This window comes from Puma concolor, chromosome E1 (genome assembly GCF_028749965.1).
Source record: "Puma concolor isolate L17-30 chromosome E1, mPumCon1.1.hap2, whole genome shotgun sequence".
Taxonomy (NCBI): Eukaryota; Metazoa; Chordata; class Mammalia; order Carnivora; family Felidae; genus Puma; species Puma concolor.
Window position 1 is genome coordinate 57,346,448 of NC_141680.1, and position 23,992 is coordinate 57,370,439.

Sequence of the window (23,992 nt, forward strand, 5' to 3'; positions counted from 1 at the left end):
ATTACTTGGACCACAGACCTAACGTTGTGAAACCACCCGCATCACTGCCTTCTGGAATGAGTTTGCCTAAACTGACCTATCATCCAGATGAATAGACCAGTTCAGTTGGAAGAAACACGTACCAGCTGAACTGTTAATGTGTGCAACTGCAGAGAAGCTTACATTTAAATTTGATCTGAGTAACCCATCTCTCTGGCAGGACTGACATTTGTGCACCAAACATTTACTGGTTCCTTCCCTTTGAAATCTCAGTCCCCTACCCCCTTCTGCTTAATTCGGGATGACATTTGTATCTCTTTTGCCTGACTGCCATGTCTGTGTGGACGCCTTGCACGTATGCTATTAGATTTGATTTTCTCTTGTTAATCTGTCTCATGTCAGTTTGAGTCTTAGTCCAGCCAGAAGGACCTTGAAGGGGACAGGGATTCTTGCTCCCCTTCCCTCCTGGGGCTGGCCCGCCACGCCCTCTCCTACTCCTCTGGCAAAGCCCTGGACTGCTCCACCTCCAAGCCCCCCACCCCTGCAAGGCCTTCTGAGGGTGGCAGGTGGCAGGGAGAAGACCCCATGGCCTTTGTCTACGGAAGACTAGAGTGGTGGAGGCAGGTGGAGAGGGAGCCTTGGGCCCAGGGACCAGGTGTTGGGACAGATTGACTTTAGGGATGAAGATGACAAGAAATGGCATTTGGAGCACATCTGAGCTGCTAACAAGGTGGACAGCTGTACAAGGCTCCAACAGCCATTAAAGTGGAGAACTACGCTGGAAGATGGGTAGGGGGCAGGAAGTAGGTGCGCACAGACTGGAGGTGGTGCTAGAGTGGGGGGTGGGGGGAACAAGCAGGGACCCTCCCCGGAAAGCAGATCATCAGAGTCAGACTCTAGGGGATGCTGAGTTGAGGGGCCAGAGCAAGGAGTGGGGCCACCTCACCACGTCAGCCATAAGCTCCGAACCATTGCCGCTGCTTTGCACCAAATTAATGAAATTAGGAAGTAACTGAAGAAAAAATTGAGGGGAAGTAGATGAGAGAAACTATAAAAGAACAATTTAGAAGAAAGAGAAGGTAGGTTGCCTCTATTCTCAGTTCAGTCCCTGGAGGGCAGCTGGCATTTGCTGAGCACCAGGGAGATAAGCCAAGCAGGCAGGATATGTGGCTGCTCCCAGTTCTGTTCCTTCTCGTCATCCAAGGTGAGTGAGGTGGGGGTTTCAGGATGGCACACCTGCAGGTCTGGGGCAGGACATGGATGGGTCTGTCCTGGGGGAAATGGCGGGGACTTCATTCAGCCAGATGCTTATTTATTTATTTATTTATTTATTTAAAAACATTTGTTTTAAGTACTGTTACCTGATAAGTACTAAGTTAGGTGTTGGACAAGGAAATAGAATAAATAATACAAACAGTGTCTGTGTCTAGGACAGTTTGTCAACCCTGGCAGAGAGAAGGATAGACAGATGATGGATGGATGGATGGTGGATGCATGGATAAATAGAGGGCACGGAGAGGCATACACGCACACATATATACACTCATACATAAATGCATGAATTCCTGAGGAAGTTTTAAAGAGCGCAGATACTCAGTCTCCAGCTAAGACCCATTCAGCCAAGGTGGGGTTCAGACATCTGGATCATTTAAAAGCCTGCACAACTAGTCTTAACTTGTAGCTTGAGCAGGGAACCTCTCTTCTGAAGAGCTCAGACAACAGGGAGGAAGGCAGGCAGCAAAACCAGGGTGACAGGCTCTCTGGAGAGTTGCTCGTCCCCACACATCAGCCTGCCTGGGTCTCTGCTCTGGATTATCCAAAGACCAGATGCAATCCAATGTCCTAGACAAAACACCCGAGATGGGGGCAAAGTGCCCTGGAGGCACCAGAGTGACCAAGTTGTTGCAGAACCGGGGAAACCAGAGAAGAGACACTGTTGGAGCTGAGCCTTGAGGGATGAATTAAGGGTTTTTTCCCTCAAATGGAGAATAAAGCATATTCCTGGTAGAGGGAACAACATGTACAAAGGTATGAAAACACAGAAGAGCACGATATGTAGGTAAAAATACAAGCAATCACGTGTCCGAGAGTGAGTGTGTTTGGTGTGTGTGTGTGTGTGTGTGTGTGTGTGTGTGTGTGTGTTTAGTTCACGTAAGTTTGGAGGCTGAGGGTTTGTAGGTGTGTGGGGTTAGATTGTCAGGGGCTGGGATGAGGAGGGGACCACGCTGTCTCACCAGTCTGGGATTCAGAAATATACCTGTGGCTGCAGTGTGCCCTCTGTGCTGCCAGGAAAAGGTGCTGCTTGAGGGCAGGCAGGGGAGGGTGGTCAGTAGGATGGAGTGAGCAGATGCCCCTGTTTTGGGCAGTTAGAAGACCCAAGGAGGGTTCACAAGATGGGTGACAGCAAAAGAAATCCTGTGGGGGATGAAGGGACAGGTGGGATGTGGCGATTAGACAGAGGGCAGAGGTTCCTGGTTGGTCTCAGTGCAGGGTCAGAAGCCCAAGTGGCACCCGGGTCATCCCTGGGCTCAAGGATGTTGGGTTTCTGTTTTCTAGGCCACTTCTCCACCTGCCAGGAGAGTATGGTGAGAGGCACAGCAATTGGCACATTGACCGTGTCCTGTGAGTACAGTCCAGGATGGGAATTCTACAAGAAATGGTTGTGTCGCGGGAAGAACTGGAGTTCCTGCAAAATCCTTGTTAAAACCACCGGGTCAGAGCAACTGGTGAAGAAGGGCCGAGTGTCCATCCAGGACAATCACAGCCGACACATGTTCACTGTGACCTTGGAGGATCTCTGGTATGACGACGAAGACACCTACTGGTGTGGGATTGAGCAGACCGGCACTGACATAGGATTCAAATTTTCCGTGATTGTCGACCCAGGTAGGCACTACCCTCCTGTGTTCTGGGCCCCTGGGACCCACCCCCAGAGGAGTCAGGACTGTTTCTCTGTCTTCCCCCGATGGATGGAGAGAAGTCTGGAATCTTGCCTGAGGCCACACATGTGCATGTGCTTGTGTGAGCGTGTATGTGCATGTGAGATCATGGATGGGGGCACTAAGATTCTGGAAAGGACTGGAATAAAGAGTGAGCCCCCACAATGCCGCATGAGTCCATCTGGTCTCCCCAGAGGGTTAGAGAAGGACACACTTGGCCAGGACAGGCTTGTCCAGGGGAGGCAGCTCCTTTTTTCCCGGTCACATTCACCCTCAGCACATCCCAGCCTGTGTGGGGTGATGTCAGGCCTGCATGGAGGAGTGGGGTGCCATAAGGACATGATGGTGATGGTCTCAGCTATAGGTCAAGACACCCTCTCCCTGCCTCCTCCTTCTTCTTCCTCCCCTCTACCCCTGGCAACATCAGCACAAAGGAGCAGGTGAGGGACTATGAACTCATTTTTAGGAGAAGGAAAGACAGACTCCACTGTGGCGCAGGCACCTTCTCTTCTGGCTGCCTCTATCCTTGGAGGGGACCCTGGGCTCCCCTGAAGCTTCCCCAGAAGCACTAAGTCCTCCTAAGAGAAGAGCCTGGAAAGAGAGTCAGGCTATAGCCCCCACCCAACAGCTCCATGTCTGGACCCCTGCGTCGTGTCTCCAACACACAGACACACAGACACTAGGTAGGTAATGCACCTGTTACTCAACACTCCATTTCTAGAGCAGAGAAAAGTCTCTTCAAACTTAGAATATGCAAATGTGTGCAAATGTGTGCAGTGGGAAGGATGCTGGTCTTAGAATGTTCTAGAAATTCACTGAAAAGGACATCAAATGTGGTAGATGTGTGCAAGAGTAGAGGAGGAGTTGGTGCAAGAGAATTGGAGTCTGGACCCTTAACCCAGATGACCTTCCCTTGGCAGACCTGGAGAAGTAAGAAAGCAAGCCCCAGGTAGGCAGAAAGGGCCCCAAGGGGAAGCAGAAGCTGCGGGCACTTGGCAGCCCCAGCATACAGGGAACCCTGGACTTGCCAGCTCGTGGGTCACATCGCTTCAGGGCAGGTGGCACAGAGCCTGCTTCAGGCAAGCCTGAACACAGAAACGAGCTGGCCTGGCTGATTTAAGGCCTCAGGGATTGGGAACACGGTTCTGACATACTGAGCTGTGTCTAATAGGACACGGAGATGAAACTGAATGTGAATTCCTACATAACCAGTAACCCTAAATCCCTCACAAGGTAGTAAACTGGTATTTATCCGCAAATAAGAAATCGTATGTTTTGAATAAGAAAGCAAAAAGATGCCAGAGAAAGCTAACATGGCTGAGCAGTGGCACTAAGACAGAAAGGTTCTGCACCCCTGGGGGTGGGGTGTGGAGACCATGGGAGCCACCTGTGACACTCACAACCATGCTCTGCTCTCTGTGTTTAGCTCCTGATCCAACAGACTCTCCCAAGCCTGTAGCAAGAACACCAGCCGGTCCAGCTTCCTCTCCTCCTTTTACCCAGGGCATCAACAGCAGCCAGCCTATTGTTCTGATCAACCCCCACAGCAGGTGAGCACAGCTGAACCCACAGACTTTCCCACTGCTGCCCTGGGACAGCTCTCCCCTGGGGCACTCTGACAGGGGCCCCCATTGGCCCTTCTGATGTTTCCTCTGCTGGGGAGAAACAGGTCTGCACTGGGCCCCCTCTTTGTACCTCTGAGTCCTTGAAGAGCTCCCCTCCCCACAAGAAACCTAAGCTAAGTTGTTCAGCTGGGCTGTAGGAGAGAAGCTTCTGGTCTCCTTCTGACCTGCCTCCCAACCCCCAAGCAGCCAAAACAGGCACAGGTGTTTTCAGCCTCAAGTTGCCAGAAGGGAAGGGCTCTGGATTAGCTCCCTGTGGCTGCTCGAGCAAATCACCACCACCCTGGTGGCTGAAGGCAAAACGATGTTATGATCTTGAAGTTCTAGACATCAAGGTCTGGGATGAGTCTCACTGGGCTAAACTCAAGGTGCTGGCAGGGCTGGCTCCTCCTGGAGGCTCTGAGGGAGAAGTGCTTCCTTGTCTTTTCCAGCTTCTGGAGGCCACTGCACCCCTGGCTTGTGGTCTCTTCCATCAACCAGCAGGGGTGGTCGAGTCTTTCTCACCCTCATTACTCTGACACTGGCTTTCCTGTGTGCTTTCATTTATATAAAGACACTGGCGATTCCATAGGGTCCACCCAGATACCCCAGGATCACCTCCCCATCTCAGGGCCAGCTGGTTGGCAATCTTAAATCCATCTGCATCATTAATTCTCTTGCGCCAAGGAATCTAACACATTCAGAGGTCTGGGGATTAAGACATCTTTGAGGGGGAGTCATTCTGCCCACTGTCAAGGGCAGGTACCTGTTCCATGGATCCAGCTCTCTCCTCCCAAGTGCTTGGGAAATGCTGGGAAAGAGTGGGAAGCTGGCATTCCTGCTTTCTCACATTCCCAACACGGTAGAGAGGTTGGGCCATCAACCTAAAGCCCAATCCCCTCAACAGGCATCCAAAGAACAATTAACTCCTTCATCAAAGGGCACACACCCTGCCCTGCTTCACCCCATCCCAGGCCATGGTGATGGTGCATTTCCTGCCAGAAATGCCCTCCACCACCTCCCCTCGAGCTCCAGTCTGTCTTTCTTCCCTTCTGAAGGTCCCTGTTCCTTGGAGCCTGGCCCGCTGGATAGTGTGTTCACTCGTGTGCAAATGAGGCCAGGCACTTGGCTTATGCATCACAACCAGCTTCTGTCCTACTCATGACTATTTGGAGACTAGTTCTGTTGAGTGGGAAGGGAGGATGCAGAACTTTTAGGGGACTGAAGGGCAGAAAAGGAAGCCTGTGGGAGGGCAGAAGGGCAGCAGCCTCACAGAGAGTGGAACATGGGAAAAGAGCACAGTGGGTTCAAAGATAATTTTGGAAAATGCAAGGCAGCATGTCCTCTCCCTCAAGAAAAGTCCTTTGTGAAATGGACATGACAAATCCTGCTCGAGGCAGGTAAAAAGAAAGAACAGAATGGCCTCCAGGGGGGTCCTGGCACTGCTTGTGGGGGAGGGGATGAGGCAGAGGGTGAGGACATGAGGCTCTTGGATACTGATGGGGACTGCCAGGGGGACATATGTGAGCAAGAGCCCAACTGTCCAATAGACCGCGTGCCCACTGTCCAGGGTGCATGAGATAGTGCACCTTCTATGTGCTACCAGGTGGGGGTCACAGCTGGAAGAGACTCCTCCCAGGAGAAGCTGAAAGGTAAGCATCCAGATTGAAAGGAGAGTGGAAATTTTCCTCTATTGTATTAGGTAATATTATATCCTAGCTTGAAAGATGGACAGAATTTGGGATCTGCACTTCAGATTTTGTCTCCATCTCTCTCTGCTCCTCCCCTGCTCAGGCTCTCTCTCTCTCTCTCTCTCAAATATAAAAATAAATGAAAGAAAGAAAGAAAGAGAGAAAGAGAGGAAGGAAGGAAGGAAGGAAGGAAGGAAGGAAGGAAGGAAGGAAGGAAGGAAGATGGGCAGAATTTACATAAGGTGGGACAGACGTAGAACCAAAAGAGTCAGGCAAGGGGAAATCCTTGATCCTGGGTGGCCTACTGGTGACGTGGAGAGGATGTGGGGGGATGCAGCAACAAAAGGTGCCCCTGCTTGGAGACCTGCTGTTACTGTGCTTTGGGGAGTCAGGGGGGCTCCAGCAGGAGAATAAGTCAGCCTGAGCAGGAAAACCACAGCCCCTGTGTCACCAACTCTCCCGCATCCTCTGACCTCTGATCAGGGAATGGGCAGTGACTGCAGTTCCAAGGGAGATGAGGGTCCCTGTTAGGTGAGGACTCCCCTCATCCTGATCTTAGTATTAAACTCTGGCTCCCTGACTGCTCTGCACAGGTCAGGGACCCTGGCCATCAATGGAGCAGCAGAGAATCTTCCTGTGTGGATCCTCCTGGTACCTCCTCTCCTTGCAACCCTGGAGTGGCTCTGCCAAGGATAAATGACTATTACATCGTTCAAGACTCTGGCCAATGATGGGTTTTCAAGTTCCATACCAACCAGTAAGTAGAAAACCTCAACTAAACCAAAAAGTTCCAGAATGTGTCCACATGGACAAAGATCCCTGATGGGCCAGCTGTACAGAGGTCCACCGATTCCACCTTCTGCTGCATCAGTGCCTCCTGGGAAAGAATTGTCTGATCACAAAAGGTTGAAGGCAGGGTTGGACCATCACCTGACCCACATCCTATCTGTTTGCGCCATAAATTTCCTATTAAAATCTATTTCCTATTAAATACATTTGCATCCTATAAAATACATTTCCTATTAAAATCTTTCCTGCACTCTTTGGAGATTTTTTTTGGAGGGGACACTGTTTCAATGTTTTATATGTAAGAGTATGAGCCATCCATTCTAGAGGTTGTGAAGTGACTCTAAGTCCAATTGTAGATTTAGATTGTTTCCAGCAACAGAGTGGTGGGAGAGTAGAAGGGAGAGGCCCGGATAAGCCTTTTTATCCCCTCAAAGAGGTCCTGACAAGGGTTCCCTCTATGTAGATGCAAAATTTCACTGATGGTCAAGAGAGTTAAAGGAAAGTATAGGGATCTACGTCTGCAATTATTTTCTGTATTTAAAAAAATGTATCATGGTATATGTATACCTCAAATATTATAATCTTCTCATGCTAAGTGCACAGTCTAATCACCTTTGTTAAGCCTGGAATACCTGGGTTACTTTCATCTCAAACAAGATGTTAATACAGGTATACAGATATATCATTATAAATTTGACAAAGCTCATTGAAGGTACTCTTTTTTCCTCTGTGAAGTATAAGTGTTTTGTGGGAGGGGCTTTGAAACAATGCAAATATCCACCTATCCCTGTATCTATGTCAGTAGCCTCCAAACACAGGACTTACCCAGTGGTCACAAGAAACAATACATTTCTGCCCCTCCGTTTGTACCTTGACCCCACTGGTCCTTAGGTGCAGGGGCTCCAGGGACCATTTGGACTTTTCCATCTAGATGGGACAGTCTAAGAGGCTCAGATCTCCCCGTAACAGCTGTGATACTGTCCATGTTCCAGGCAGTTCAGACCAACAATCATCCATTCCTGGGTTTGGCCTGGCCTTTGGCCTTTCCACCATCCCTCCTTCCTACCCCACCCCCTCCCTCAGGTGAGCAACTGCAAGCCCAGAATACTGGGTTCTTCATGTTCAACATCTTCTTACTCACTCATCAAAAAATAACAAATAAGCAATTTTCTTTTTTAATTTTCAAGAGAATACATGTTTCCTCTCAATAAAGATTTGGGGGGTTCTCCTCCACTTACATTCTTCCTGGGCTCTGTCTATTCTTTTTTTGCATCCATATTTTATTTCGAACCATTTTATTAGAACTATAAGCCCATGTTTCCCCCAAATTCATATGTTGAAGCCCTAATCAGGGAAAATACCAAGGACTCATTAGTTAAGAAGTCTTTCCAAGTGTCTAGAATAATGGTGGAGGAGATTTTGGGGGGTCCTTTCCTACATTTTAATAGATCAGAGAGTGCTAAGATGAAAAGCTTAGACTAGCATGGTGTCTGTGCCCTATTTGTTATGCTGGATCTTTGTATGGTGGTCTCATTTGGAATAGGAACCAACATAGAGTGGGCACACCAAAACAGAAGTAACCTTGTACATCCTGGGGGTTGAGGGTAGAAACTACGCCAGGCTTGTGATCAAAGGCTTTGTTTCCAGTTTTGGCACAGGTGTCATTGGCTCTGTGGCACTGGGCAAGTGTCTTCAGTCTGGCTTGAGTTTCCTCACGTGTAAAGTGAAGTGATTAATGTCCCCTATACTGCCTAGAGCCCAGTTTGTCTAGACTCAGGAGATGCTCAGAGGAGATGTGACTGTGCCTGCCTCAGACACAGTGGCTGTCAATGAAAGTTTCATGTCACTTATAGAGACAATGATCAATGGCAGGGAGCATTGGATACTCATGGAATTGTTCAGTAATACCTGCTTTATCATCAGAGTGGGAGGTGACTCCCAGGGAACTGACTAGGACCCTGTCCCTTGTGTGTGTAAGGAGAAGGATATCAGTCTGTGTTTTCTAGACTCCCTGCTTCTGAGGGGTCAAAAGAAGGTATAGACACCATGGTGGGGGGACTCTGAGCATGTCATTTCCATCTTAGGAGAAATGAAAGATGAACACTAATTTCTGGTGCCACAAACAGTACCTCCTTGCCTATAAGAGACTTGTGGAAGCCACCACATTGGTGACAGAGTGGAGGAGAGGCCCTGTGTCCCTCATAGACCATCTGGAGACCCTCATTTTCACGGTCACCATGAGGGAACCTCCGTACAGATGATGCACAGCTCACTGGTGTGGGACTGAGATGGACTGGGCGATGGAAGGTCTAGGTGGGCTCAAGCCTGATCCTGTGGTCCAGGTGGTGGTGTCTGTCTCCTCAAGAGATACCTTCTCACTCAGGCTCTGGGGCTCTACCCAGAAGCTCTCAGGGAAAAACAGCAAGTCCGGCTATGCATTCAGGTGACTAGAGAGTCTGTGGGGGTGTATTTACTTGTCTACATGTGTCTCTTTGTTGAATTGGGTCTCAGATAACACAGAGAGCTGGGGCCAGAGGGGTCCTGGCAGGAACAAGAGGGAGGCAGCTGAGTCTTGGGATCTGTGACATGGAGGCCCCTTCCACAAACTCAGGGTCCCCAAAGGGCTGCTATGGCTTGCCAGCACCACTGTTGTCTCTGGTGGGCATGAGGACAGCCTGAGAAGCCAAGTGGCCCCCTTGGCCACACAGCCCTGGCCCTTCTTTTTCCTGAGGCCTCTAACATAGTAGAAAATGCCTTCCCATGGGGCCCCGATTCCTTGGAAAACATATTTCATCTCAAGTTTGTGAGCCACCTGCAACCATCATGGACTTTCTTCTGTGTCCCATGGACATTAGGGCTCCAGCCAAAAAGGGGTTTCAAAATTCTAGACCCCATCACGATCGAAAGCAGAACCAAGCCTTGAGTATGTGCCAACCATGAGGGAAGACCTGAACCCACAAGTGAACAGAAGACTCTGGGGTCGCAGCCCTGCTGTATTTTTGTCACTTGTGGGGTAGGGGCTCTGGCACCGGCTTCCTGCCTCGACTTCAGGACGTGCATCTTGCCAGGTGGCACACGTGATTTCAATTTGTTCCATTACCAATGGGGTCCACTTGGTCACTTGCTGAAGGTTGTGGCCAGAGGACTTCTTCATTACAAAGTTGCCCTGTTACTTATAATCAGTAAGTATTGCATAGAAGTTCTTTGAAACAATGTAAATCACCAGTTCTGCATCAAATTTCAATTTAGTCCTTTATATGCTTATACCAATATATGCTAAAATGGCTTTTATTTTGCTCCGAGGGTTTACACTCCATTACTACCATTATGTGTTTTGATGTTCAAATTGTCCCAGATTTGGCCAGTGGGAGCCCCTTCAAGCAGCTTCCTGTCCTTTTGATGTGTCTCTCTGGCCCTTGACCTCTTCCTCTTTTGCAACACAAGATGTCCAAGACTCAACTTGTCAGTTCTGTGTCCCAGCCCTGGAATCAGCCACTTCTCAAAGAACTCTACTTCCTTTTAGTGGAGAATGATTTTCAAGAAGCCAAAGGCCCAGGAGCTGGGTGCTCTCTAGTTATTAGGATGTCCCTTTTCCTAGGTCCTCTGCAGATACACCTACATATACAGGTAACTGATGGAAACATACTCCCTGTTGTATTCACATCTATGGGCTTTCAGGGACAGCCTGAAACTATCAGTTCCCTGCAATGCTCCCAATTCCCAGTCAGAAGCACAGGGCTCATTCTAGTTTTCTGGTTTTCTCTATTTGTGACTCTCCTCTTGCACTGTGAGAAACTTGACTTCTGGAAGCTTTCCTATATTTACTTATGGGTCAATAATGCCACTTGTAACCAATCTCACCTGGAAGAGACAGGCTTTGCCTCAACACCCATGCACAGCCCTACACCACCCTACCTCCAGCCCCACCCTATGAGGGCTTTGATATCCTACACACAAATTCCTTCCATGTGGATGCCCTTCTCACACTCTTGTGTTCTGTCACCCCTGAATGAGCTGACCCTCAGTGGGGAGGGCTTCCTCACCCTGCTGAGGCCCTGACACTCATGCCAAGCTGCCCCTCACTTGGACACCCTCTGCACTTTGCTTGAACTCTAAGCCTCCACATTACCATCTTATATCCTTTATAAGTTTCTCTATTTTTGTGACAGAGTGATCAGGGGAGGGGAAGAGAGAGAGGGAGAGAGAGAATCCCAAGTAGGATCTGAGCTGATAGTGGGACTTGAGCTCACGAACCATGAGATCATGACATGAGCCAAAATCGAGTCAGACGCTTAACCAGCTGAGCCAGCCAGGCACCCCTACCATTTTATTTTTAATGACACACTTAAACTATCTACGGATTTTATGCCTTAAAAGATGAAGACGTTTGCATCTCACCCCTTACCACCCTCCTCTACCCAGTGCTGATACTGTCAGCATAGTATTCTTGGAATCTATGATATTTACCATTCTGTCCTGTAATAGTCCCCACCATTGCTTATGGTTTTTTGTATATTTTAAAATATATTCATTGCTAACCATAGCTTCTCTTTTTTCACTATTTAACTTATCTGTTTGTTGGCGATACTTCATCATGATGTAGATTTTCTGCTTTTTAAAAAAAAAATTTTTTTAACGTTTATTTATTTTTGAGACAGACAGAGACAGAGCATGAACGGGGGAGGGGCAGAGAGAGAGGGAGACACAGAATCGGAAGCAGGCTCCAGGCTCTGAGCCATCAGCCCAGAGCCCGACGCGGGGCTTGAACTCACGGACCACGAGATTGTGACCTGAGCTGAAGTCGGATGCTTAACCGACTGAGCTACCCAGGCGCCCCTAGATTTTCTGCTTTTAAAGGACTCAGGGTGCTATATTTCATGCATGAGATTGTTACCAGAATATTCCCAGACTATTCTGCCATTTGCTCAGAACATATAGATTCTCCTCCCTGTCTTCTGGGATGCAGTGTTGTTATGAGGCTAGCCTATTTCTGTCACAGGCAACACGATCCTTCTGGTATGACCTTCTGATTTGATCATCGTTTCTGATACCAGCTCATATGATTCTGTTTCATCCACATGGTTTGGTAATTTCATACTGTTCTAGGTGTGGATCATCTGTATCAGTTCCTTTCCTGGGTCACCAGGTGGGCTTTCAGTAACAGTCTGAAAGATCCTTTTGTTCCTGGATAGTTTTTAATTCGATTCAATTATGTTTCCTTTGCCTTCTCTTTTCTCCCCCAAGGGAATAGCCGACGTACGTTTGTGGCATCACCTCTCTGTCTTCTATACCAATGTCTGCCTCTCCACATGTTTTATACTGGTTCACTTAAACTTCACTCCATGAAATTTCCACAGGGCACCACGTCTGTGTGTTTTCAGGCACACTTATCATTGGGTTTTGTGGTTCTTTCCCTATTCTTTCTTCTGGGCAACGTTGGCTCTTTCTCTTCTGCTCCTTCTCTTTTCTGAGGTCAGCCTGCTTGCTTTCCATCACCCTATCTTGTGCCTCATTCTCTTTACATTTCTAGAATCCTCCTGTTGTCTATCATTTCCTGGAGAATGAGTAGAACTATTTATATGAGCTGCCTTGCTTATGTTTCCTTGGGCATTGCCTTTTGTGAAGTATGCTTTTTTTTTTTTCCTTTGATTTGTTGAGTTCTTTTCTTTTCACCCATAAACTTTTGAAGGTGCTACTCCCTCTACAAATAAAAGTTGATATTTGCCAAAGTCTAGTGTAAGGAGGGACGCTGTTGGGAAGGTCTGCAAGCTGGAGCAGGTGGCAGCCTGGAACCTCTCTCTGTCGATGAGGGCAGGTGTCCTGTTGGTTCTCAGCTCACCCACCATCACCAACCTGGTAGCTCTCTGCTTGGCAGCCTTTTGCCACTCCTTCTCCCCTCTCATCCACTCCCATCTGCTACAGCATTCTCCACTGCCTGGGGGCCCAGGTCATGTGCATCAATATGCCAAGTCTGCCACTCAGAGTATAAAGATAAAGAATTGACCACATCCAAGGTGGGGTGGGCATTTATTAACACATTCAGCAAGGATAGAAATGTTATAACCTTTTTTGGTAATATGCACCAAATTGAAAACTGCACAGACCAGTAACAGAGCTATTTTTTTTACAGGAATGTGCCTACGTGTATATCCATAAATGTGTATCAAGCCCCATATGCAAGGAGAATTGTTACACAATTGCAGGTAGTTGCAAAAAAATCACAACAACTGAAATGTCCATCATGAACAAAAAAATTAAACAAATCATGATATACAGATACCATGAAATACTATGAAACCATGAAAAACAAAAGTCTATAGATATTGCTATGGAATGATTTTTAAAATACATTAACTGAAAATAGGCAGGCTGTAGAACAATATAGCTATTTTTCTTTGAGGGAGGGAAAGAATATACACACACATATGCTTCAACACATAGAATTTCTCCTAAGCACACATACACACATGCACACACACGCAGTCACACACATGCGCACACACACACACACACACACACACACACACACACTGGTTATAGTCCTACCTGTGGGTAGGGGAGTAGGGTAGAAGACAGAACATACTTTTCTACTTTACATTTTGTGTATTTTTAAAATTTCTCTTTCTAAAAATCCACAAATAATTATAAAAGTTGGCCTATCTGCTCACTTTTCCACTAGCTCCCTCTTGCTGAGGAGATGCCAGCGGTGCATGAGGGAAGAGTACTTCCGGGTCAATGGTCACTTAGACCCACGGTCATCTCCAACTCTCCTAATCCCACACCAGGCTGTGTCTGCATTGACTTGCCTGAGTTCCTCCGTGTGTATTTAGAAGCCAGAGCTGGTTCATTTAATTAAGAAGATGCAGATCACGACCCGCTGCATGAGGAGGCACAACCACCCACGTGGGTGGGCAGGTAGGTAGCTCCCTCCATAGCCACACTCCCAGTTTAGGGACATGAACCACCCAGGGATAGGGACATTTTAATGAAAGGCGCAGTTTCAATACACCCACACAATGGAAGCAGAGTCACAACATTTATTGGTTACAGATCCAGGGGAGAGCTTGAGGAAGGGAAGTCCCCCATCCTGGACCACAAACAAGCAGGAGACTGAGAGCCCCTGTGACTTACAAGGGGGTCGGGGAAGAGGTCACTGATTTTTCACAGAATGAAATCCAAGTGGTTAATTTAAAAGGTGCCCCAGAAAAAGCAAAGAAGGAACTTATGGAAGAATTCTAAGCTTGGGTCCTTCTCTGAATTTCCAAATTTCGGGTGTGAACAGGGATGCCATTCTGTAAAACGTCTGGGAGCAACTCAGAAACACAACAGGTCATTTTTTTCAAAAGTTGTTTTACTCTCCCCATATGGTCATGGAGAATGTGTGCATTTTCTGATTGATGGACACAAGGTTCTTCTTCAGCTCTGATCCAGCGGTTTGAACAACGATGGTGCAGCTACTCAGATCAGCATCTGGACACCAGGACCTCACGTAGGTCTCCCACTCTGGGCTGTAGTGACACTGCATGGTCACTTGTAGAGGAAAGGAGAAGGAAGGAAAGATATGAAGAAAAAAAATTAATGAAGTAAAAAGAAAATATAAAATAGAGAAGACAAAAAAGGCAACAGTTATTAAAAAAAAAAAAAACCACCCTAGCAAGATATTAGTGATGATAGGAGAGGTCTGAATAACTGATACCAGAAATGAAAAAAGGTATATCAGATAATATTCTGTGCATATTATAATAAGGTAAGATACTAAGGGAACAGGATAATAAGGGGACATCTAACCAAGTTTATGCCAATAAATTTGAAACTTCTGGTGGAATGGAACTGGACGGTATTATGCTAAGTGAAATTAGTCAGTCAGAGAAAGACAAAAATAATATGACTTCACTCATATGAGGACTTTAAGAGACAAAACAGATGAACATAAGGGAAGGGAAACAAAAATAATATAAAAACAGGGAGGGGGACAAAACAGAAGAGACTCATAATTATGGAGAACAAACTGAGGGTTATGGGAGGGGTTGTGGGATGGGGATGGGCTAAATGGGTAAGGGGCACTAAGGAATCTACTCCTGAAATCATTGTTGCACTATATACTAACTAATTTGGATGTAAATTTAAAAAAATAAAAAATAAAACAAGTTAATTAAAAAATACTCTACAGAAAATGTATTATACTAAAACAGGCACAAAGAGAAATAGAAAACCTGAATCATCTTACAATTATTTGAATGAGTCATATCCATCATTAAAAAGCTCCCCATGGGTTCCTGGCTGGCTCAGTGTGTAGAATGTGCTACCCTTGATCTCAGCATCGGGAATTCAAGTCCCACATTTGGTGTAGAGCTTACTTAAAAAAAGTAATAAAACACCTCTCCAAAAGGAAACTCCAGACACTTAGAGCTTCAATGGACGTATCTGCTAAACATTTAAAGAAGAAATAATGTCTATCTTACACAGAAAATTCCAGAACATAGGAAAGAGGATGCAATCCCATATCCATTTAATTAGATTAACATAATCTTGATTTCAAAACCTGACAAGGACAGTGCAATAAGAAATATTATAGGCAAATCCACTCATGAACATAAATGCAACCAAAAATCAGCAAGCTGAATCCAGGGATATATAAGCAAGATAATACATCCTCACCAAGTTGGGTTTATCCCAAGAATGCAAAATTGTGTGAACATGAGAATATTAAGAAGTATAATATGCCACATTAACGGACTAAAGGAGACAAATCATATGATCATCTCATAGATACGGACAAAAAGTATTTGATAGATTTAAACAGCGCTTTGACTATGGAGACCATTCTGGACCTCAGAAATCAACTACACCACCACAACTATGCTGGGGCCCTTTCCCTCTGACACTGGATATGGAGCAGAGGGTGGGAATAGCTACTATGAAGTCCCAGCCCCAAACTCCAGAAAGAGCAGGAACACAGGGCACCAGAAGCCCAAGAAAGCATTGGCAGGAATTGGAGTCTCTGGGTCCCATGGAAGGAGGTCCCTTTGGCCTATGGGCTGAAACTGGGACCATCACCTTGATCTCTGTGGGCAATAGACTCAGACACTGAGCTGTGCAGAGAAACACATGCCCAGAAAGGCTTGATCCAGTCCTGGAGGAGGTGTTGGGAGCCGTGAGAGCATCTAAGGGGTCATTCGGGTTCTAGGAGAACTCAGGACTCAACCACCCTGTGTGACAGTTCACTCTGAGTGACACTGAAGTCACTGGAGAGGAACCTCAGGGCCCAGGACAGAGCAGGCTCTAAAGACACACAGCCACACTTACACATACTCTTACCTGGGTCAATGGTCACTTTGACTTTGACCCCAAGGTCAGTTCCAGATTTCTCAATCCCACACCAATAGGTGTCTGCATCGTTCCACCTGAGCTCCTCCATGGTCACGGTGAACGTGTGCATTTTCTGATTGTCCTGGATGGACACTTGGTTACCCTTTGCTTTCTCCCCTGATCCATTGGTTTTCACAAGGATACGGCAGTTGTCCCAATTGGCTCCTCGACACCACCATTTCTTGTAGGTCTCCCACCCGGGTTCATAGCGACACTGCACGGTCAGCGAGCCCCGCACGGGGCCACTCACTGCATTTGACACTGCCATGAGGGGATATGAGCCTGAAAAATACAAGTCCATGTGCCTGTCACCACCACACCCCATTGCCTGAGGAAGAGCCACAGCCTCCTGTATCACAAATGATTCCAATAAACCCAAGTACCTGATGAGTTGAATAACAGTCAAAGAAGTAGTAGACCTTCCACAAGACAGATCTTTGTCCTTCAAAATTCCAGTGGGTCAAATCCACCACAGAAATCACCTAAGAGCACAACTACAGATCTCCAAGAATCAAAAACACCCACACTGAGCAATGGCAGCATCCTATATCCCACCCCTCCCCCTCCCTGTGGCCAATGTCATCTGGAGAGCAAATGACCCAAGGAAAGGCAAGACCCCAGTACACTTTGGCCCACTGCCCTCATGCAAGATGTTGGCTCTGTGGTTTCAGATCTTTTCATTTTTCTTTTTTTTTAATTTTTTTTTCAACCTTTATTTATTTATGGGACAGAGAGAGACAGAGCATGAACGGGGGAGGGGCAGAGAGAGAGGGAGACACAGGATCGGAAACAGGTTCCAGGCTCTGAGCCATCAGCCCAGAGCCTGACGCAGGGCTCGAACTCACGGACCGCGAGATCGTTACCTGGCTGAAGTCGGACGCTTAACCGACTGCGCCACCCAGGCGCCCCGATCTTTTCATTTTTCGAGAGTAACCAGGAATCTGGATTTTGTGGGGACATCCCTATGTTAAAACACTGGCCATCAGCACATAAACAGAACAAAGGAATTTCTGTGTCTTTAAGTGTTAAGAAATTATCTACAAAACTACGTGACAAATTCATTATTGGGACAAATTCTTCGAACTTGGAAATTGTTTTCCCATGAATGTTGAAGATTCAAATTCTTCCATGGTTCTTGAATCTGTTCTATTGTTTTGGTTAGTTTTTTTCCAGGAAGTTACCTATTTCACGGAATATGTATTAGCATAAAGTCCTGCAATTAGAATGTACCTTTTTTAAAAAAATTTTTTTTAACGTTTATTTATTTTTGATACAGAGAGAGACAGAGCATGAACAGGGGAGGGGCAGAGAGAGAGGGAGACACAGAATCTGAAACAGGCTCCAGGCTCTGAGCGGTCAGCACAGAGTCCGACGCAGAGCTCAAACTCACAGACCGTGAGATCATGACCTGAGCCGAAGTCGGATGCTTAACTGACCAAGCCACCCAGGCGCCCCTAGAATGTACCTTTAATAATTAAAGCGTTCATATCTGTTATAATCACATGTTCTGACTACACACGTTCTTTGATTTTGTTGATTACACATGCCACAAGATGTCCTTCCTGTTTTTCTTCCCCTCCTTATTTTTTGCATCACTAAAGCAGTTTTGAGATTACTTTGTAGATGTTACTGTTTTTATTTCCTGTTATTAAGTTTTCATATGTATAATTTTATTCCTCTTATTTCCTCAAAATTGCCATTGTGCTCTTTTTCCAATTAGCTAAGTTAAGACAGTGATCATTTTCTTCCTTTCTAAAATGAAGAAATACTGTTTAAGACTAAGGATTTATTTTTGTCCAATTTAAAAATTGAGGTATAATTCACATGTCATAAATTTTAAAGTCTGTACTTCAGTGGTTTTTAGGGTATTCACAAAGCTGTGCAACCATCACCTCTAATTCCAGAACATTTTCGTCACCTTAGAAAGAAACCCTACATCCAATCTCTCCTCATTTCCCTTTGCCTGAAGCCTTTGGCAACCACTAATGACTTCTCCCTTCTGGATATTTCATATGAACTGAATCATACAATCAATGGCCATTTTTTCTGGCTTCAGTCACTTAACATAATAATTGTTCAGGTTCATCCACGTGGTAGCGTATATGGGCACTCAGTCCTTGGTAGGGATAAGTCACATACAGTTTCTCATTCATCAGTTGATGACATACAGGATTTTTCTACATTTTGGCCAAGTGAATAATGTTGCTGTGAGCAGTTATGTCCTAGTCTTTCCACTGATTCAAGTGAAAGGAAGCTAACCCTGTGTTCACAGCCAAAAGCTCCAGAATGAGTTTGCTCAAGAGTCCACAAGAAGCTGCTGAGATCCTAAAAATTCTCTGAGAAACTCCCACCAATCATCTCAGTCTTCACCAACAGAGTAAGGGTTCCCAAGACCCTGACAAGAAGTCACTCCAAATCTCTAACCCACCCATGGGCCCTTCAGCTGCCTCCAGAGTGTAAGGCTGCTCTCCCACCTTCCAAATCTCTGACAAGTACTTCCATTGACAAACTCCAACCCATAGAAGGAAGGTGATTAAGGGAAATGTGATTCCCATATTTTGCTCTGTGAAGCAGAAGACGAGTTAGAGGGATGGTGGTAGGGCACCTCCGTGGCTCAATCGGTTACGTGTCTGACTTCGGCTCAGGTCACGATCTCAGGATTTGTGAGTTTGAGCCCCACATCAGGCTCTGAGCTGATAGCTCAGAGTCTGGAGACTGCTTCAGACTCTGTGCCTCCCTCTTTCTCTGTCTCTCCCCCACTCACACTCTGTGTCTCTCTCTCTCACACAAATGAATAAACATCAAAATTTTTTTTTAATTTTAAAATGGGTAGTGGTGATGTCAAAATGACAACAGATGAGCTATCCCTGTTTGCCGCTTGATCAGTTCTGTCTCTATGTTGTGGAGGACTGAATGCTTGCATTGCCCCAGAATTCATATGTTGGAGTCTTAACCTTCCATGTGATGGTGTTTGAAGATGGGGCCTTTGGCAAGACATTAGGGTTAGAGGAGATCGTGATGGAGACCTCAGGACGGGATTAGTGCTCTTACAAGTAAAGACATCAGAGAGTTTCTCTCTCTTCCTTATTCTCTGTCTCTGTCTCTGTCTCTCCCTCTCTCCCTCCCTCCTTGCTTGTGAACAAAGAGGAGATGACCGTGAGAAGGTGACTGCTGAAAACCAGAAAGAGAGCTTTCATCACAAACTGAATCAGCCTGCACCTTGATCTTTGACCCCCCAGCCTTCAGAATGCGAGAAAATAAATTTCTATAGCTTAAGTCACTCAGTCTGTGGTATGTTGCAATTATGACTAATACACATTTGTAACCCTTTTATCCCCGCATGAACTTCCACATTAAGAACATAATAATATGCAAGTTTTCCCAAAATTGTCTGCCTGGAAATCTCCCTATCGGAGTTTTTCTCTTCCACACATATGATGACGAAGTCAATGGATGAATAAATTAAGTCATTTTATTTCCTCTGATAACCTCCTTCCCGGAAGAAACACTATCTGCATCCAGTCGCAAACCCTGTGGTTCTGTTCAATGACAGGGAGCAGAGCTGGGTCAGCCAAATGGTCCTGTAGTAACTCCTATCCTCTGGGAGCATCAAGCACTAGCTGTCTTCAAGATATGAAATCCATCCCCAAAATACACACCTTCTAATCTCTGGCCTTCCCTCTCTGATGTCTCAGTTGTTACCCTAACCACTCTGGACAACTGTCTGGTCTTTGGTTCATGCAGAGCAGAGACTCAGGCTATTCTGTGGGGGTGAACAACTCTCCAGAGAGCCTGTCACACCCAGGTTTCACTGCCTGTCTTTCTACCTGTACTCTGAGCAATTCAGAAGAGACGTTCCCTGCTCGAGGGACAAGTCAACACCAGTTGTGCAGGTTTTTAAGTGATCCAGATGTCTGAACCCCACCTTGACTGAGTGGGTCTCAGCTGGAGGTTGAGCTCCTTAAAAATTCTTCAGGAATTCATGCATTTAACTATCATCTATCTATCTATCCATCCATCCATCCATCCATCATCTGTCTATCAACCTATCTGCCAGGGAGGACAAATAGTGCCCTAGAAAACAGACACCATTTATGTTATTTATTTTTATTTTCTTTCCGCAACACCTAACTTAGTACCTGTCAGGTAACAAAAAAATATTTTTAAGCTTTTTTCTTGTAATTTTTAAAAGTTTATTGATTTATTTTGAGAGAGAGAGTGTGACAGCTAGTGTGCAAGCAGGGGTGGGGCAGAGAGAGCAGGAGAAGGAGAATCCCAAGCAAGCTGAGCACGTTAAGTGCAGAGTCTGATGCAGGGCTCAAACTCACAAACCAAGAGATCATGACATGAGCTGAAATCAAGAGTCTGGTGCTTAACCAGCTGAGCCACCCATGTGCCCTGAAAAAGCTCTTTTTGTTTGTTTGTTTGTTTGTTTGTTTGTTTGTTTGTTTGTTTCCAAAAAAGTTTTTAAAGAGTAAGTGTCTGGATGAATGAAAGGTCCTACGATTTCCCTGTGGGACAGATCCTGTCTGTGTTCTGCCCCAATCCTGCAGGTGCTCAGTCCTGAAGGGCCCATGCCACTCACCTTGGACGATGGGAAGGAACAGAACCGGGAGCAGCCACATGTCCTCCTGCCTTGGATGTCTCCCTGGTGCTCAGCTAATGCTAGCTGCCCGCCGGGGACTGAACTGAGCTCAGAAGCAAAGTGCTTGCTCTTTCTCTAAATCTTTTTTTTTTTTTTTTTTTTTTAGTTTCTCTCATCTACTTCCCTTATTTTTTTCTTCAGTTACTTCCTAATTCCATTAATTAGAAGAAAATCAGTGCCTTCTTTGGGAGCATATGGCTGATGTCATCATGTCTTCCGTGATTTGCGGAAGCAAAGCATCCCACTGTTCAGGGTGCTATTGCAATTGTGCGTGAGGACCTGGGGAGCCAGCTGCCAGCAAACCAGGTGACCCAGTGCAGCAGGGAAGGGACACCAGAACCTCAGGGTCGGGTCCTAGGGAGGGATGGGCACACGTTGGGTTTGCACGTGGGGAAGAATCAATCCTCAGGGCTCACACCCAGCCTTGCTGGACATACAGCCCCATCCTGAACCTCCTTCCAGGCAGCCCACCTCTCCCAGACCACCTCTCCTGCCCTGGGTCCTGTCCAGCCCAGATCCTGACCCGCTGCCCCTTCCTCTTGGGGTACCCCTGAAGTCCTGAGTTCCTCTGAGGCAGAAGTGCCATGGGGAGATTATAAGGTAGGGGAAATCACCTGTTCCCATCACCCTTATCGTGCCCTAGACCCTCCTTCTGTCACCCTTGGCAGATTTCCCCTGACTGTGGGCTGTTGGCCTCTTCCCAGCCCCAAAACTGCTTATGCTAATGATTCCTAAGTGACTTTCACAAAGGCATCCCCTCTTCCTTCAGGTGTCCCCTTCTCTGACTGTTCCCTGCTCCCTTTCCCTCTCCTCTCTGAATCAATTCTTTTGTCTCCTTTTTTCTTTTATGTTTCCCACATTTTTGTTCTACTGCTTGGAAAGGTTTTGTTTTCTTTAGTGCTTTATCTTCTCTTCCAACCATTGGATGAAATATTTACTTTGGGAATTATATTTTTATGTCAAAAGCTAGTTTTTTGTTTCTGCTTGCTAAGGTTTTCGAAACTCTCCTCACTGTGGTCATGTTTGGTTTGGTCTGGTCTGCTTTGATCCTTCTCTTTCATGTAACATGCCTGCCTCAAATGTCTGATCGTTGTTGGTTATCTGATTGTAATTGAGATTGAGCCAAAACATAGCTGACTGGGGCTGAGTATGTGTGTGCAAAACACCATGTGAATTAGGTGTGTTGTATTGTGCCTAATTCTTTACCCTTCCATCTCTTCCTTGACCTACAGGCTATGCTTTCCCACATGCAGGCAGAAGCATCTTCCAAATTCCAGAGTAATGATGTTTGAAGGTGGCCTCCAGCATTGTCTCTAGCTGCCTTAGTTTCCCCAAATGTTTTGTGAAGTGGAAGAGCCCTTTGGAGAATGGAAATCTTTATTTCTTGATTTAGGTGCTGGTTGCACGAGTGTGTTTTATTTGTGCAAATACATTGAGCTGTGCACTTCTGATGTGTGCACCCTCTGTGTGTACATTATACTGTAATAAAAAGGTTTTAAATTTTACCGTGAACCTTTTTGAAATCGTTACACATGTGTTTACTTAATCCTTTCAATAGCTGCCTTAATGTTCCATTGTGTGCCTGTAGCATAATTAACTCTTCCTGTATTGTTAGCTGTTGATTGCTTTCCAAGTTCTTGCCCTTGCAAATCTATGCTGCAGGGTCCATTTTGGGTAAGATGAAGTCAACACACTCCACAGACTTCTCCTCATGACTACAACTAGGAACCCAAACAGAATACGTGGAGTGACTCTCTGAGCTTCCTGTAAAATGAACCTTAGCAAATAATTGGAGAAGGAAACCAGACCAAGTTTGGACCAATCCAGCTGTAAGTTTCCTGATTATGTTTCCTTCTATATCCTTCTATATTCTCCTGTCTGAGGATGAACCCTATATCCCACATCCTGAAAGTTCAGGCTCAGCAGGGATCTTAAGAGCTCCGGAGGAGGAGTAAAACGAAGCATTAATGGAAGATGGGGCTTATATTCCCAGAGTTTCCTCAGTGTTTGTGTTTTTCCCTCCACCAGGTCCCCAGCAAGCCTCAGGACAGAAGCTGCAATTCCACCTGCAGCCAGTGGGGGGTCGACTGCTAGAACTCTGAAGGAGGAAGGTCCTTGCTGCCCAAAAGACCTTGGACTCCAAGAGCGGGGAGGGGGGGATACCAGTGCATCTTCTCTCTCTTGGTTCTTCGGCTGCTTGGCCTGGATGCAAACCCAATCATAGGAAGTACACAGCAGACTGGGGAGAGAAAAGCCTCAGCTCTCCAAACTTCCTAGCCAAAGGACCAGGAAAGAAGAAGGTGGAGGTTCTGAAAGCTGGGAGGGAATGGCGGGGGCCGGGGGTGGGGGGATGGAGAGGAGAAAGCAGATGAAGAAAGAGACCCTTGGTCTCTCAGGATCGCGCCCCAGTGTGCGCTCCTGTTCAGACCCTGGAGAGAATACCCCAGCTTTGAGAATTTGGTGACGACCTTCACCAGTCATGGACTGGCCATTGGATGGCGCCCATGGGGGCACATCAGAGGAGCACCTGCAAGGCTCCAGAAAGCTGGACCAGTGCATGTGGGAACCACAGTCCACAAAAACCACATCAGCACTTGAAGTTCTAACCTCACCAGCTGGACTGCCTGCAAAGAAAGAAACAGGAGTCAGAGTGAAAGACCTTTCCGGCGAGGTGATAGCATTGCTTTGCATGTTTGTGGTGGTGGTTCCGTGAAATTATCCGTGTGTTAAACACATAGAACTGAACACCACCACAAAGTTGTACCATATGTAAGATTTAAGAAGTAGTAAAACCAACAAGAAAAATGTGTGAAACTGTGCACTTTAAGTGTATTGTTTTATTTTATCCCAATTACACCTCAATCAAACCTGAGAAAGAAAGGGAGGGGGGAAAAGTTTGAGAGGCCAATATTCCTTCTATCATCCCTTCATAGTTTCTGGGCTGTGGGCAGAAGCCCAAGGGTTCACTGGAGCCCCAAT

At 46.3% G+C, this 23,992-nt stretch overlaps 2 protein-coding genes across 2 annotated transcripts; one reads left to right on the top strand and one right to left on the bottom strand.

Moving 5' to 3' along the window:
* Positions 1-2,539: 2,539 nt before the first annotated feature.
* On the top strand, positions 2,540-7,256 carry LOC112864489 (CMRF35-like molecule 1). The gene is made up of 3 exons (XM_025927512.2): positions 2,540-2,865; positions 4,345-4,468; positions 6,804-7,256. Exons 1-3 carry the CDS (start codon positions 2,562-2,564, stop codon positions 6,904-6,906), a joined length of 531 nt encoding a protein of 176 aa, XP_025783297.2. The 5' UTR covers positions 2,540-2,561; the 3' UTR covers positions 6,907-7,256.
* A 7,073-nt stretch (positions 7,257-14,329) lies between these two features.
* Positions 14,330-21,111, bottom strand: LOC147574525 (CMRF35-like molecule 7). Its single transcript, XM_086687977.1, has 3 exons — positions 20,954-21,111; positions 16,318-16,650; positions 14,330-14,529 (listed from the first exon to the last, which is right to left on the bottom strand). The coding sequence occupies exons 1-3, from the start codon at positions 20,991-20,993 to the stop codon at positions 14,351-14,353; spliced, it is 552 nt and encodes a 183-aa protein (XP_086544103.1). The 5' UTR covers positions 20,994-21,111; the 3' UTR covers positions 14,330-14,350.
* Between the last annotated feature and the right edge of the window lie 2,881 nt (positions 21,112-23,992).

What these genes read in the sequence shown, in the direction of transcription:
- LOC112864489 (XM_025927512.2), top strand. Translation starts at nt 2,562, where the DNA reads ATGGTGAGAGGCACAGCAATTGGCACATTGACCGTGTCCTGTGAGTAC. An exon ending in TTCCGTGATTGTCGACCCAG is followed by an intron (nt 2,866 to 4,344) that starts GTAGGCACTACC and finishes CTCTGTGTTTAG; the next exon opens with CTCCTGATCCAACAGACTCT. An exon ending in CTGATCAACCCCCACAGCAG is followed by an intron (nt 4,469 to 6,803) that starts GTGAGCACAGCT and finishes TGCTCTGCACAG; the next exon opens with GTCAGGGACCCTGGCCATCA.
- LOC147574525 (XM_086687977.1), bottom strand. Translation starts at nt 20,993, where the DNA reads ATGTGGCTGCTCCCGGTTCTGTTCCTTCCCATCGTCCAAG. An exon ending in GTTCCTTCCCATCGTCCAAG is followed by an intron (nt 16,651 to 20,953) that starts GTGAGTGGCATG and finishes TGTATTTTTCAG; the next exon opens with GCTCATATCCCCTCATGGCA. An exon ending in CAAAGTGACCATTGACCCAG is followed by an intron (nt 14,530 to 16,317) that starts GTAAGAGTATGT and finishes TTCCTCTACAAG; the next exon opens with TGACCATGCAGTGTCACTAC.